General features: G+C 45.7%; 1 protein-coding gene across 1 annotated transcript in view; it reads left to right on the top strand.

Annotated features, from left to right (window-relative positions):
• The window catches only part of LOC311242089 (cadherin-23-like), a gene marked incomplete at both ends in the record, with an annotated part of 145,750 nt that extends 133,677 nt beyond the window's left edge, over positions 1 to 12,073 (top strand). Inside the window, one exon of the mRNA XM_084331040.1 lies at positions 12,020 to 12,073. Within this exon, the coding sequence (XP_084187166.1) occupies positions 12,020 to 12,073 (54 nt within the window). The remainder of the gene's footprint in view (positions 1 to 12,019) is intronic.
• Between the last annotated feature and the right edge of the window lie 755 nt (positions 12,074 to 12,828).

Here is a 12,828-nt window from a genome sequence, read left to right as displayed (position 1 = left end):
ATGAGGGGGAGGAAAACACTTTTAATTTCATGGATGTTTTAAAGCTAGGACCGAAGATAGTGGCATCATGTTGAACTAGAACTAACCCAGGTTTAGCAACGTTTTTGAGGTGAATAATTGGTTGTTTTCCAAGGTATCCCTTGAACTTTCACCTAAAAGGATCTGAACGACAACAGCATCAACAGAAGAGTGTAATCTTTACAGACTACCAGTTTATTCTAGTCCCATGTAGTTGAGGGTCAAAACCACACAGTTAATGGCATGCAGTACAAAGATGTTACTACATACTGATGTGGAAATATACCCTCATGTCCAGTTATATATCGTACTTGCATCGCGTCCCGCTCTTAAGCCATACCGAGATATACCTCATCTCATGTACCTATTGTACTCCATCAACGAATAAAACCAAATACACTCACCACCTGCCAGGCCCCGCCCTTTTAGTGGCGTGCTACATCAGTACTGGGCATGGCCACCACTCACTCTTCCTCTATTTCGTTTCCATCATAGCGGATGCAAGACGCCCTATGCAACTAGTTGTTCGAAAGTTTAGATAATATTGAGCGCTTACGGAGATTTGCTTACCCCTCTTCATTAGGAAGGATGGGGTGACGGGACTCCCCTTCCCCCTTGATGTGGCTTACGGGTCCTCAGGGGTGCATCTGTTGGCCTCGTGTCCGCTCACCCCATATCTCGGTATGGCTTAAGAGCGGGACGCGATGCAAGTACGATATATAACGACAGGTATGTATATAACCTAGTTATATGAGTACTGGCTAAGCGTCCCGCTCTTAGCGTGCCCTGAGTTCCCTTGGGGAAACTTTTCTTTGGAAACAGATTTTTCCGAGGAAGAGTGAGTGGTGGCCATGCCCAGTACTATGTAGCACGCCACTAAAGGGGCGGGGCCTGGCAGGTGGTGGTGTGTATTTGGTTTTATTCGTTGATGGAGTACAATAGGTACATGAGATGAGGTATATCTCGGTATGGCTTAAGAGCGGGACGCTTAGCCAGTACTCATATAACTAGGTTATATACATACCTGTCGATAATCATCCTGTCACAGTCACCTTTTATTTAATAAATTTTTTTATTTTCCTGTAGTTTCTTTTCCTATTTATTCTCTGTACATAGTGTAGGTGTGACAGGCAGAATATAGTATAGTGCAAAATAATAATATTATTTCAAAGTTGAAAGGGTTTTAGGGCTGATCAAGCTGTCAAGCCATTTTAGTTTCTGATTTCAATATGCTTCATAATGGATGATTATTATAAATTATTTTGTTGCCATTTTATATTTATTTAGGTAGAGTTTATCTACAGACTGAAAAGGGTGATGTATTTATAATAACGTTTATTTTAAATGTGGTTGAAGGCAATTGTGATATGAAGTAATTCTATTAGCCTACAATAATCTCAATATGTGTATGGTGATTATTTGTATTTCATATTTGTGTTTCATACAATATGTACAGACTCTAGCCTACCTTTGGAAATAATATGATAGGAAATAAATCTTCGTAGCAAGACAATAGAAAGATTTCCCATTGTACTAATGAAAAGTAGTAACTACACTGTATATGGAATTGAGAGTTGAGACGCTCTGCTATAGCGTATTAACTGGAGGCTGACCCATCCCGCCTCTTCCCTCATCATAGTTTGATGGTTGTACATTTACATTTAGTCATTTAGCTGACGCTTTTATCCAAAGTGACTTACAAGTTGTGTACAACAAGTCAGCAGGAAGGTAAATGCCTGCTATTCACTATCACAACTCTAGTTGTGATATTGTTGGTCAAACGGTATCAAACTTGAGTGCTATACTCTTGAGTACATAATAGTAGACATTATTAGCATAGTAGGTGCCATAGACGCCTACATAATGGAGCAGTCGAAGCAAGTGCCCCACCAGTATTGAGCTTGGGCGAGCAAACATCTGCAAACACCACTTTTTTGTATACAGTTTCTCTGTATAGAATATAAAATGGAAGAAGAGGGAAATCCAACGTATGCTCTTAGTAGTGTTTGAATCCTGAACACTATCTTCTGTAACAACAGCCACCATGGTTTACGCATTTCAATAAAAACATCAAGTATCACTTCAACTGTGTGAGGTTTCTATTTCCTTTTGATATTGTAGTCTTGATTATCGTCTATACTTTTATTTATTTTTGTATTTATAGGTTTAAAATACAGAGACGGTGCATATTAACATTAAGAGCCTAACCTCAATATATCGATTACAAATAGTTCCGAATTTTAACCACTTATATTCGTGTTTGTTTGATAGTAAGTCCATTTTATGAGAAAAAAATAAGCAGAAAAGCGCATATTTATCATATCTATATGTTTTAGACCCCATATTGCAGCATGTGAAAACTACACAAAGTTCCTGTGAATAAGAAACTGCCCTTATAAAAAAAAGTTGACTAATAGCGGAGACGCTAACGTTAGTAAGCACTGATTGATTGATTGATTGATTTGATTGATTGATTGATTGATTGATTGATTGATTGATTGATTGAAAACTTTATTAACAGATTGCAGAATGGGTACAATACAGTACAGCTCAATACACACAATTGTTAAGGGGATGCAGACCAGAGAAAGACTTTCGTCTTGTTTCCACCAGGGTCCCCCATTTTCAATTCATCAGGACATATATGACATACATGACATACAGATAGTCAGTACTGCTACATCTATACATTTATGACATACCAGATTTGCAAATACAGTACTGTTTGTGATACAGAAGGAGTCAAGAAAAGGGAGTATATACATTTGACGTAGAAACTGTACATTGGAGGAGGTTGGGTGGGGGGGGTTGGGTACACTGGGATATTGACAACCATACTGGGTAATTTACATTGGAGGTGGTTGGGGGGGGGGGGGGCACACTGTATAAGCGAGCAAAACTGTACATTGAGGGGGGGGAGACTCTGTACAAACAAACAAAATTGTACATTGGACTATTGACAAAACCATACTAGGTAAATGACTGTACATTGGAGGGGGTTGGGTTAGGATATTTACAGGGGCCAGTGTTGAATTGCAGTCTCCCGTAGGTGTCTCTTGAGAGAGGTTTTGAAAGTGGGTAGTGATCCACATTCCTTTACAGCTTTGGGTAGGGCGTTCCACATTGATGTGGCATAATTGCGAAATGTGTTTAGTCCCTTATTTGAGCCGAATCTGGGTTTAACATGATTTGTGGAGCTCCCTCTGGTGTTGTGATCGTGGTATTCACTGACCTTTGGGAAGTGATTATTATTATTATTATATCTCCGCAGGTGAGCACTACTCGATCTCCCGGTAGATTCTGAAGACAGCGCGCTGTCAGCTTGACCACCAGCGCACTTCCGCATACAGGGAGCTCTACAGGGAGCTCAGCGTAGAGCTGGGGCCGGGCTGGGGGGCTTGTGATTCAGCGTGTGACACGCGATAGGGGATAGGAGAGGAGGAGGAGTGTGTTGCGGGCTGATCTCTCTCTCGCACCCCCCCCCCCCCCCCCCCCCCCCCACGGCAGCAGTCTGCGGAGCTCTGAAGCCAGCATAGCAGCATAGTCTCTGCCTCCTGCTGGCTTAGTAGCTGGCAAAGTGGGCCATAGAACAATTGCGCCACCGTGTGTTGAGATTCGTTAACAGCATCAGAGCACCAAAGCTTGATCCATAACATTGTGAAAAAAGAATGCATTTGATAATTCTATCTATAATTGAATGAATGAGTGCAGATTAAAAAAAATTGTTTTAACATGGAAGTGGATGGGATGAAACTGGACGCCAGGGACAAATTAAGTACCCTAGGTCAATAACCTTTTTTTTTACAGCGTTTCAAATCATAATCTTTTGACATAATGAAAATATATGTAAAATTAAGATATGGTCCCAATTTCATGAAATAATAATCAACACAGACACAGCTGTGCTCACACACACACACACACAAAATCAAGAAAGACAGAATCGGGACCAGGGATGCACAAGGGTAAAAAATGTAAAAAAATGTAACGCATATAGACTGCCCTTCCAACTGAAAAATGTCAGGATAGAATAAAAATATTAGGTAAAGAGAGAGATGCCCCATATTCCATTGCAGTTTGCATGGCCTCCTCAGCGTGCCTCTCCGCGGACCTATATATTTTATGCATAGCGTGGGTGGTGATGATGATGATGATGATGATGATGATGATGATGATGATGATGATGATGATAGAAACCGCTGTGGTGCATACAGTTGAATGCTGGTATTACACGCATAGAGGGACATGAAGAAGTCAAGTCAAGGATTTGGTCATCTCAAATACAAATCTGGATTGGAATAAAAAATGCATTTATATTAAACAATATAGAATATACAGCACTTCTTGGGGTCTGTAGGGTAAGCACTTATTCCCTCCCCCCTGAACATTTATGGAGATGTATGGGCCTTTTAAGTCAGTGATAAAAGTGTCTTTCAAGGATAAGTGAGCTCCTGCACTGATTATTATAGTTCAATATTCAATATTTGATCACCAAACCCCCCCAAAAAGCATAAAAAGGGCCCTTAAAAAGGGTTGGTTAAAACACACACAGGTATAGTGCCCTTTTCAGCCTTTGAGCACCTGCCCCTCTAAAGTCCTGTGCACGTCCCTGCACACACGCGCACACAAAGTTCAGTTACTCGTTACTCGTAGTTTGTATACTATTTACATGTTCGAAATAAATAGTTCAAATAAAGAAATTAATATTTTCGGATGGTTGCTATGTGTCTGTGTGTTCACTTCATTCTATCACAAAAATGTGTAAATTGTCACTAGCGCTGACTGTTAGAAGCCTATGATTATTCATGTATATTCAGTTTTAATCTGTTTAATTTATACTCTGCATCTGGTTATACGATCCTGTGCGCAGTGTGCGAAACAAAAGTCCAAACGCTATAGTTGCTACCCGCCGGTTGCATCTAAATCCACTTCTGATAAGAGAAAAAACATATGGTTATCCTATAACCATAGTTATATGAGTATAGCAAGCGCTCTGCGCTCTAGTGGAACATATCCTATATCAGTCTAATACTGAATAAATGTCTTCACATGTACACACCCATCAGCCTGGCCACACCCCCATCCGCTCCTCTACATAAGCGGGGATGTGGCCATACTAACAGCTCCTTCCCAAGTCTTTCACCACGAAGGCGAAGACCACGGGGTCCTCAGTGAGTCAGCGCAGAGCGCTCGCTATACTCATATAACTATGGTTATAGGATAACCATATGCCTGGTCCCGCTGTGGGGGTGTAGCCTCTTGAGTGCTTCAGGGCGGCGTGCTGTAGGGGGGAAGGGCCTGCTCTTGGATGGGCCCTGTCCGATATGCTGGCGATGTGGGGGGTGGTGTCACTGGTGACCGCCTGGTGGGGTCTCGATGCTGCGGGGGGTCCAGTCCCTTCCTGGGGCTGGGTCCTCCTTCGCGCTCCGCTGCTACGGCCTTGCCACAGGTTTTTTTGTTTGTTTACCTTGACCCCGTGATATTAGGGGTTGTAACAGGGTTTTTTTTCTTCCTGTTCGTTCCCTAGTGGCATGTGGGTTGCGTGCCTGTGTAAGATAAGATAAGATAAGATATTCCTTTATTAATCCCCTTGGGGAAATTCCAGTGACACACACATACAGCTCATCGTCTCATTAATAACAACATATCACAATCATTACATTTTTACAGTAACAACGGCACAACATAAATTCACACAGACATGTACATTTGTTGACACATGTCATCTACAGAATGCCTGAGACGCCATATGCGATAGTCGGCTGCAACAACAACAAAGTGTCTGAAACAAAGTGTCAGGGAGGGCGGAAAAGATTGTCCAGAGGGAGGGGGCATGGACTGGGGGATAGGACTTTGGTTATGAAACAGTCTTAGGCCCCCCCCTCCAGCATGCGTACTAGTCGGCTGCCGTCACCATCACGTGGGACGTAGTCCTGGGTTCTTCTGTGAGAAGGTAAGTCCCACATTCTGCTCACCCTGTGCGTTGAGTTGCTAAACCCTCTTCGCACAGTCGGATCCGATTCCCTCCCGTCCTCCACTAGGGGGGTCCGGGGGCTCGGGTCCTCCCCGGTTCTGATGGTTGTGGGGTGCCTCAGCGGGTACATTTGTCGAGCTTCCGCTCTGCTCAGCTCCTGTGTTCCAGTAGGCAGCGCAGAGCGTAAGCTATACGATATATAACATACGGTTATCCTATAACCATAGTTATATGAGTAATAGCTGCGCTCTGCGCTGGACTCCCTGAGGACCCCGTGGTCTTCGCATTCGGTGGTGAAAGACTTGGGAAGGAGCTGTTAGTATGGCCACACCCCTGCTTATGTAGAGGAGCGGATGGGGTGTGGCCAGGCGGATGGGTATGTACATGTACACATGGTGACATTTATTCAGTAGTTAGATTGATATAGGATATGTTCCAGTAGGCAGCGCAGAGCGCCGCTATTAAGATAAGATATTCCTTTATTAATCCCCTTGGGGAAATTCCAGCGACACACACATACAGCTCATCGTCTCATTAATAATAACAACATCACAATCATTACATTTTTACAGTAACAACGGCACAGCATAAATTCACACAGACATGTACATTTGTTGACACATGTCATCTACAGAATGCCTGAGACGCCATATACGATAGTCAGGCTGCAACAACAACTGAGTAGTACATGAAAACAAAGTGTCGTCGCGCCAGGTGGCGGGAGGGAGGGAGGGATGGAGGGGCGGGATCGGGGGAGGCTGGGGGATAGGACTTGGGTGATGAAACAGCCTTAGGCCCCCCCCTCCAGCACGCGTACTAGTTGGCTGCCGTCATAGGCGCCAGGCGTACACGCGGGAGGGGGGATTGGGTAGAGAATGGGGGTGGAGGGAGGGGGGACGGGGGCCTCAACATCAATCTTAACTTCCCCAGACAGCCCAGCTCGTTCCTGGCACTGCCTCTCCGAAATCATCCTCCCACTATGACCTTGACCTTGGTTTCACAGCAGAATGGGATGGGGGGGGGGGGGGGATGATACATGCAGCTTGAGGCAAATTGCTGCCATATGATTAAAATTGGGTCAATTTAGATTAATCATACCCCCTACTGGCACGGTATGGTGGCATATCTATTCTCACGTCCCTAATTTCCGTTGTGATGTCCAGAATGGTCTGAGACCGCGACAGTTCCTCTTCGTGGTTGGTAACAAGTCTCTCAAGAATAGTCTTCAGGCACGATTGTCCATCTGTGTGATAGATTTCGCTCCGTTCCAACATGGTCTTAGAGCTCAATTGTTCATCACCTCGCAGAGTGTTAAGGTCAGCGATCTTTTTATACAGTTCCATTTGGTTGTCTTTGATCCCGGCCATGTCCTTGGCCATAGGATTCAACTTCTTCCGAATTAGATTCAGGCAGTACCAGATCCAACAGCTGACGGAGCCCAAGCCGAGCAGCATGACAATTAGAAGATATACGTCTTCAACATCGTTTATCTCCATTAGGAAAAAGCATATCGCAAGCCATTGCCCGTATTAATTTATGGTGTATCCCGCCTGATAGCTCCCGAGTGGGCAGAGTGGATCCTCCGCATTCTGCCTCCTCGTTGAGAATATGCGATCAATCGCTGGAAAAACCCAGCTTATTAGATCCATATTATGGTTTAAAGTTGAGTTGATTCTGTTGTAAAAAGAAAAAGAAAAGGTCAGCACGGCCGAGTGGTTCCAGGGAGGGGCAGATCCAGGGAGGAAAGGGAGCTGTAGAAGGCTGGTACGGACGTCTGCAGGGGGATAAGAGAAAGACCTTGAGCTGGTCTTGTGGAGGGTGGGAGAGGGAATAGAAATGTGATATGTATTACTCATATAACTATGGTTATAGGATAACCGTATGTTTCTAGGTTGAGAGAAAGGCACAAGCCTTGGCCAGCGCTAACCCAAGCTATACAAAGCGACCAAGACAATTCACACACAGCACATGTCGTATCTCCAAATGTAGTGAAGTAACATGTTTTGTAGACAAAGACATCGTTATTAACAAAAACATTCGGGAGGGGAAGGAAGGAAGAGTGGAGCAATGTCCAATGGACATCTTACCTGCACCAAGGAACGCAGGACGAAAGGCCGCAACACAGGTTGGACTACCACGTTGACGAAGGCCTCTCGCTGGCCAGGCCAGAAGAAGCAATGGCCGGAGCGACTCCGGCGAGATGCCTCCCTCTTGCAGCCGGTCATGGTGCAGGCCTGACTACATCTTCTGTCAAAGATGATGTCGTAGTCAGAGTGCCAGGGTCTGCTATTCTCATAGCTACGCCAATGGTTGTAGCACAAGCTAACAGCTAACTCTAGGCTAACTGATAGCATCAAGCTAACGTTCCCAGCCGAGCGAAAAACGGGTAGCTAACGTCGTAACTAATAGCTAACTGGCTAACAGTTAGCTCAACCCGGCTATCGCTAACCACTAGCTAACGCAGAAGCAAGCTAAGCGCCTACCACTGAAAAACTGTACAACGTGAGAAAAGCGATACAGGCCAACACTTCAGACAGCCGCTGTCTTTTCCTCTTCTCATCCGAAGAAAGAAGGGGAAAAAAGGCAATACACGTCCCTCTTCAGAACGGTGTTTACCAGACACAGCGGTGCCGGCAACAAGTCCCTCGTGGACTATAGCCGACTTGAGCATGGAGATATTCTCATAATGAAACACAAAGCTCACCTCCCTCGCACCGGGTGCTTTTCATCTTTGAAAATCCAGGCCAGCACGGCGACAGTGGGTATCCGTTTGTCCTGAGACCCGGGGAATTGAACCGCAGATTCGGAATCACGGTCCCAGGAAAACAAAGCTCTTACTCGATGAGGAGCTAATGTTAATGTGGGCATCAAACCAGAACCCCCCCCCCCACGCCGCTTAGTGGCAGCGAAAAAGGATACCAGCTTGGAGCCGGCCTTCGTAAGCTGTGTAGTTGTTCCTCCCACAACCAACGCCCGCGTCGCAAAAACATCACCCGCCCCAGAGAGGCCGTCAGCCCTCACACGGCCGAGCGCCTCCCAAGCAAAGTGTCCAACTGCAGAGCCGGAGGTAATGCCGGCGGGGATTGCTCAGCGACGCAAGCCCCTAATACGAAGCGCCGGTGGAAGTCAGAATGATCATCATCGTCTAGACACTCCGGTGGCGAAGACATTATCGCTGTATTTTCTCGAAAATAGTGAGAGAGAAAACAAAGATATAATGTCAACGCAGCTCCTTCTCTTCAACGTAGCTCCTTTCCAACTATTTCGGTATTAAACTCAAGTGGTGTATACAGACACTTGTCGGTGGTGAAAATAAGGAAGGAGCTGTTAGTATGGCCACATCCCCGCTTATGTAGAGGAGCGGATGGGGGTGTGGCCAGGCGGATGGTTGTGTACATGTGAAGAAATGTATTCAGTATTAGACTGATATAGGATATGTTCCACTAGAGCGCAGAGAGTAAGCTATATGATATATAACTGCTGCATTTCGTGTGTGAACTGTCCACATGTTGGTGTTATGACGAACCAGAAGAGGTTTGTCATATAAAGGAAGTCAACACATGAGAGTTCAATTTAACAACAATGATTTATTTAATCCTATCTAAAAACAATAATTGATTAAACAACAAAAGCATAAACAAATAGGCGGTTAGGTGGCCGAGCGGAGATTGCGTTCGTCACCAACCCCGGAGATGTGAGCTGGATTGCGAATCCAGCTCACAGCTCCGGGGTTGTCACCAGCTTGGCTGGCCGTCCACACTAATACAATTGGCTGTATTAGAGGGTGGGAGAAGCTGGCGGGGTGGGTCCGGGTCGTTGTAAACAGCGACTCCTACAGTTCGGTCGGGGCGCCTGCTAAGCGCGGATAGGACTTGAGGGGGATAGTGTGATCCTCCCACACGCAATGAGAATCCGCGCTGCCAGGTGAAAAGAAGCGGTGATTGGCTGGACGTGTGTCGGAGGAAGCACGTGGTAGCCTCCACTCTCCCAGATGATCTGACTGTGGGGGGTAAGTGCGCAGCGACCAGGAAGCGTGTAGCTTTATGCCAAGCAAGCAGTGCAAAAACTTACCGTAGTGGCATGCAGTAATGCGCCTTTCATTTTCCGCCGCCCAGCGCCCAGGTCGCGCGGAAATAGGCTGTCTATTGCCATTCTCTTTGACAAACTCTAACCTTAACCAGCTCCTTAACAACGCCTAAACTTAACCGTTCTAACCTTAACCAACTCCGAAACAATGCCTAACCTTAACCATAGAAATTATATTGCCATTCTCTTTGACAAACTCTAACCTTAACCAGCTCCTTAACAGCGCCTAAACTTAACCGTTCTAACCTTAACCAACTCCGAAACAATGCCTAACCTTAACCGGCGAAAGAATACACGTTAAAAAAAAATCACGTAAAAAAATATTTTCGATGGGATTCGAACTCGCCAGCAAACAAGCCATAGGATCCACAGCCATGTGTCCTTGCCAATTGAGCTAGTGCCAGATAGTGAATAAGAGGCGGTGACTTATATATATTGAGCTCCAACCAAGGCGGGATCTCATGCGCATGCGCGGGCACCTCGCGCGAGCACGCCGGCGCACGCACGCACCTGAGCGAGCACGCCGCCGCCGGTGCACGCACGGTAGCATTTGTCTGAAAAGAAGGGCGCTTTACCGCACTAGCGTGCGGTGACGAATGCGGAAGCATTTTTGCACTGCTTGCTTGGCATTAACGTACAGGCGACCAGGAAGGGACTGGGAATTGGCATACGACTAACATTGGGATGGGAGAAAATCGGAGGAAAATGGAGGGGGAAAAAGATTAAAAAAAAAAGCATAAACAAATAGGTATGTATCAGAATGGATAAAGATCCCAAGATGGTTCACTTGATGGCTGATACAACCTGTGGTGTCTGAAGTAGAAAAGCAGATGGGAGAAGCAGACAGAAGGGTTATTAGACAAGGGAAACATATATACTGTGTGTGCAGGCAGCTCTCTGCACTGCACAGGTGATTCAAATTGGGGTAATGACCTACCCACTCCAACCTGCTCTTTGAGTCAGAAGACTCCCCATTGCAGGTAGAGTGGGGGTCGTCACACCCTCTCCCTAAAGACAAGGGTTCTACCCTGTTAACAAATTACATTTTTATTTATAAGTGACTAACCCAAATGTAACAATAATACTTTTTCCCAAATTCAACATAGGTTTACCCTTCACCCATTCCCCTCACCATCCTGCCTCCGCTCTCAGCAACATAGGGCCCTAGGTAGCTATTTTAAGAGAGCAGGAGACAGTAGGGATTGGGGAACAGACAAAACAAGAGTTGCACACCAGAGGAGCACACAAATACAAATTACAAAGCACAAAAGTCAACAATCAAACACATGGGCCAAAAAGGGATATTTTATCTACAGAGCTAAATGGCGTTTCCAACCAACCTATCAAGCATACCCCACATAGGTTAAGGGTTAGGCCTCGGGTTAGGCCTCTTTGTGCATTATCAAAATTAGCCCTAGGCTTATAATACAACAGTCAAAGAATTAACAATACCACAAATCATCTCCAACACCCCTGCGGACCGGTCACCCTTTCCCCTCACCCTCCTGCCTCTGCTCTCTGCAACATAGGATCCTAAGAAGCAAATTAAGAGAACAAGAGACAGAAGAGATTGGGGGAGAAAACGAGACGAGAAGAACAGAATGTTAAAAGGTGATGCACATCAAAACAATAGTCAACCCTATAAGGTCGCCATAAACTTAAATGGTCAACCATGCCCAGACGTAAACTTAAACGGTCAACCATGCCCAGACGCAAACTTAAACGGTCAACCATGCCCAGACGCATGTCATCAGGTGCTGGAAAGTTGCGGGCACAACAACATCCTCCATCTCAGCACAACGACCATAAAGAGATTTTATCTTCTTTTTTTTCTTTTTCCAGTTCTCTTTTCCTCTCTCTTTTTTCCGTTTTCATTTTCTCCTTCCCAACCATCTCACTCTGAATAGTCATGGGACCACCAACTTTCTCAACAAACCTCAGGTCATCAAGGCTAAACCCTGTGACCTCCTGGGCGACCTCTCTGGAAGCCAGTAGGAGCAATGGCAGTCCCTCCTCAGGAACAGCCACTGGAGAGGTGGAACAGAAAGAAACATTAATGCATTCCCCATTATTCCCCCCCCCCCCCCTTTAGATGGGCAAACGGTGGTGGGCGTCAGGAGGTCCACATGATCACATGTTAATGCATCTCCGCCTTTGGCAATAACATTTGAGATAACATTTGCCACATCCATATTCTCAAATGGCACGGCCGTATCTAACAGTGTTTCCCAAGCCGGATCAATTTCCACCCCTGTAGCCAAATCAGACTGTGACATGGACTGAAATGGGTCAGGCAGAACCAAACTAAGATGAACAGACTCAACATCCGCGCCTTGGGCAACCCCCTGCGCATCACATGTTGCTGTCATTTCCTGTGCCACTGCACAGGCTGGATGCTCAATGACAACATTTGATATGTTGTCATTGTCAACACCGTCAAACATAGGACTAGGAGAGTCTTGTGGTTCTGGACTAGGAGAGTCTTCGGGTGCTGGACTAGGAGAGTCTTGGGTGACTACACTTGGGAGAGGCCCCTCGGCTCACACCCGCCCCCCAGCAAGATTGTTACCCAGGTCGATGTCCACACCAACTACAGGCAACACAGCGTGCACACCTCTCTGCATACCACCACTTCCCAAACCTGAAATGAGAGAAAGGTTAGGTACAGGAACAGGGAACACAGACAACTTTGGACGAGGAGAAAACAATAAATCTAGCACCCTATGCTGCAGATCTATTTCGGCAAGCTC

Source organism: Notolepis coatsorum (genome assembly GCF_963971535.1).
Source record: "Notolepis coatsorum genome assembly, chromosome: 15".
NCBI classification, from domain to species: domain Eukaryota; kingdom Metazoa; phylum Chordata; class Actinopteri; order Aulopiformes; family Paralepididae; genus Notolepis; species Notolepis coatsorum.
This window is presented reverse-complemented; position numbering and strand designations above follow the sequence as displayed.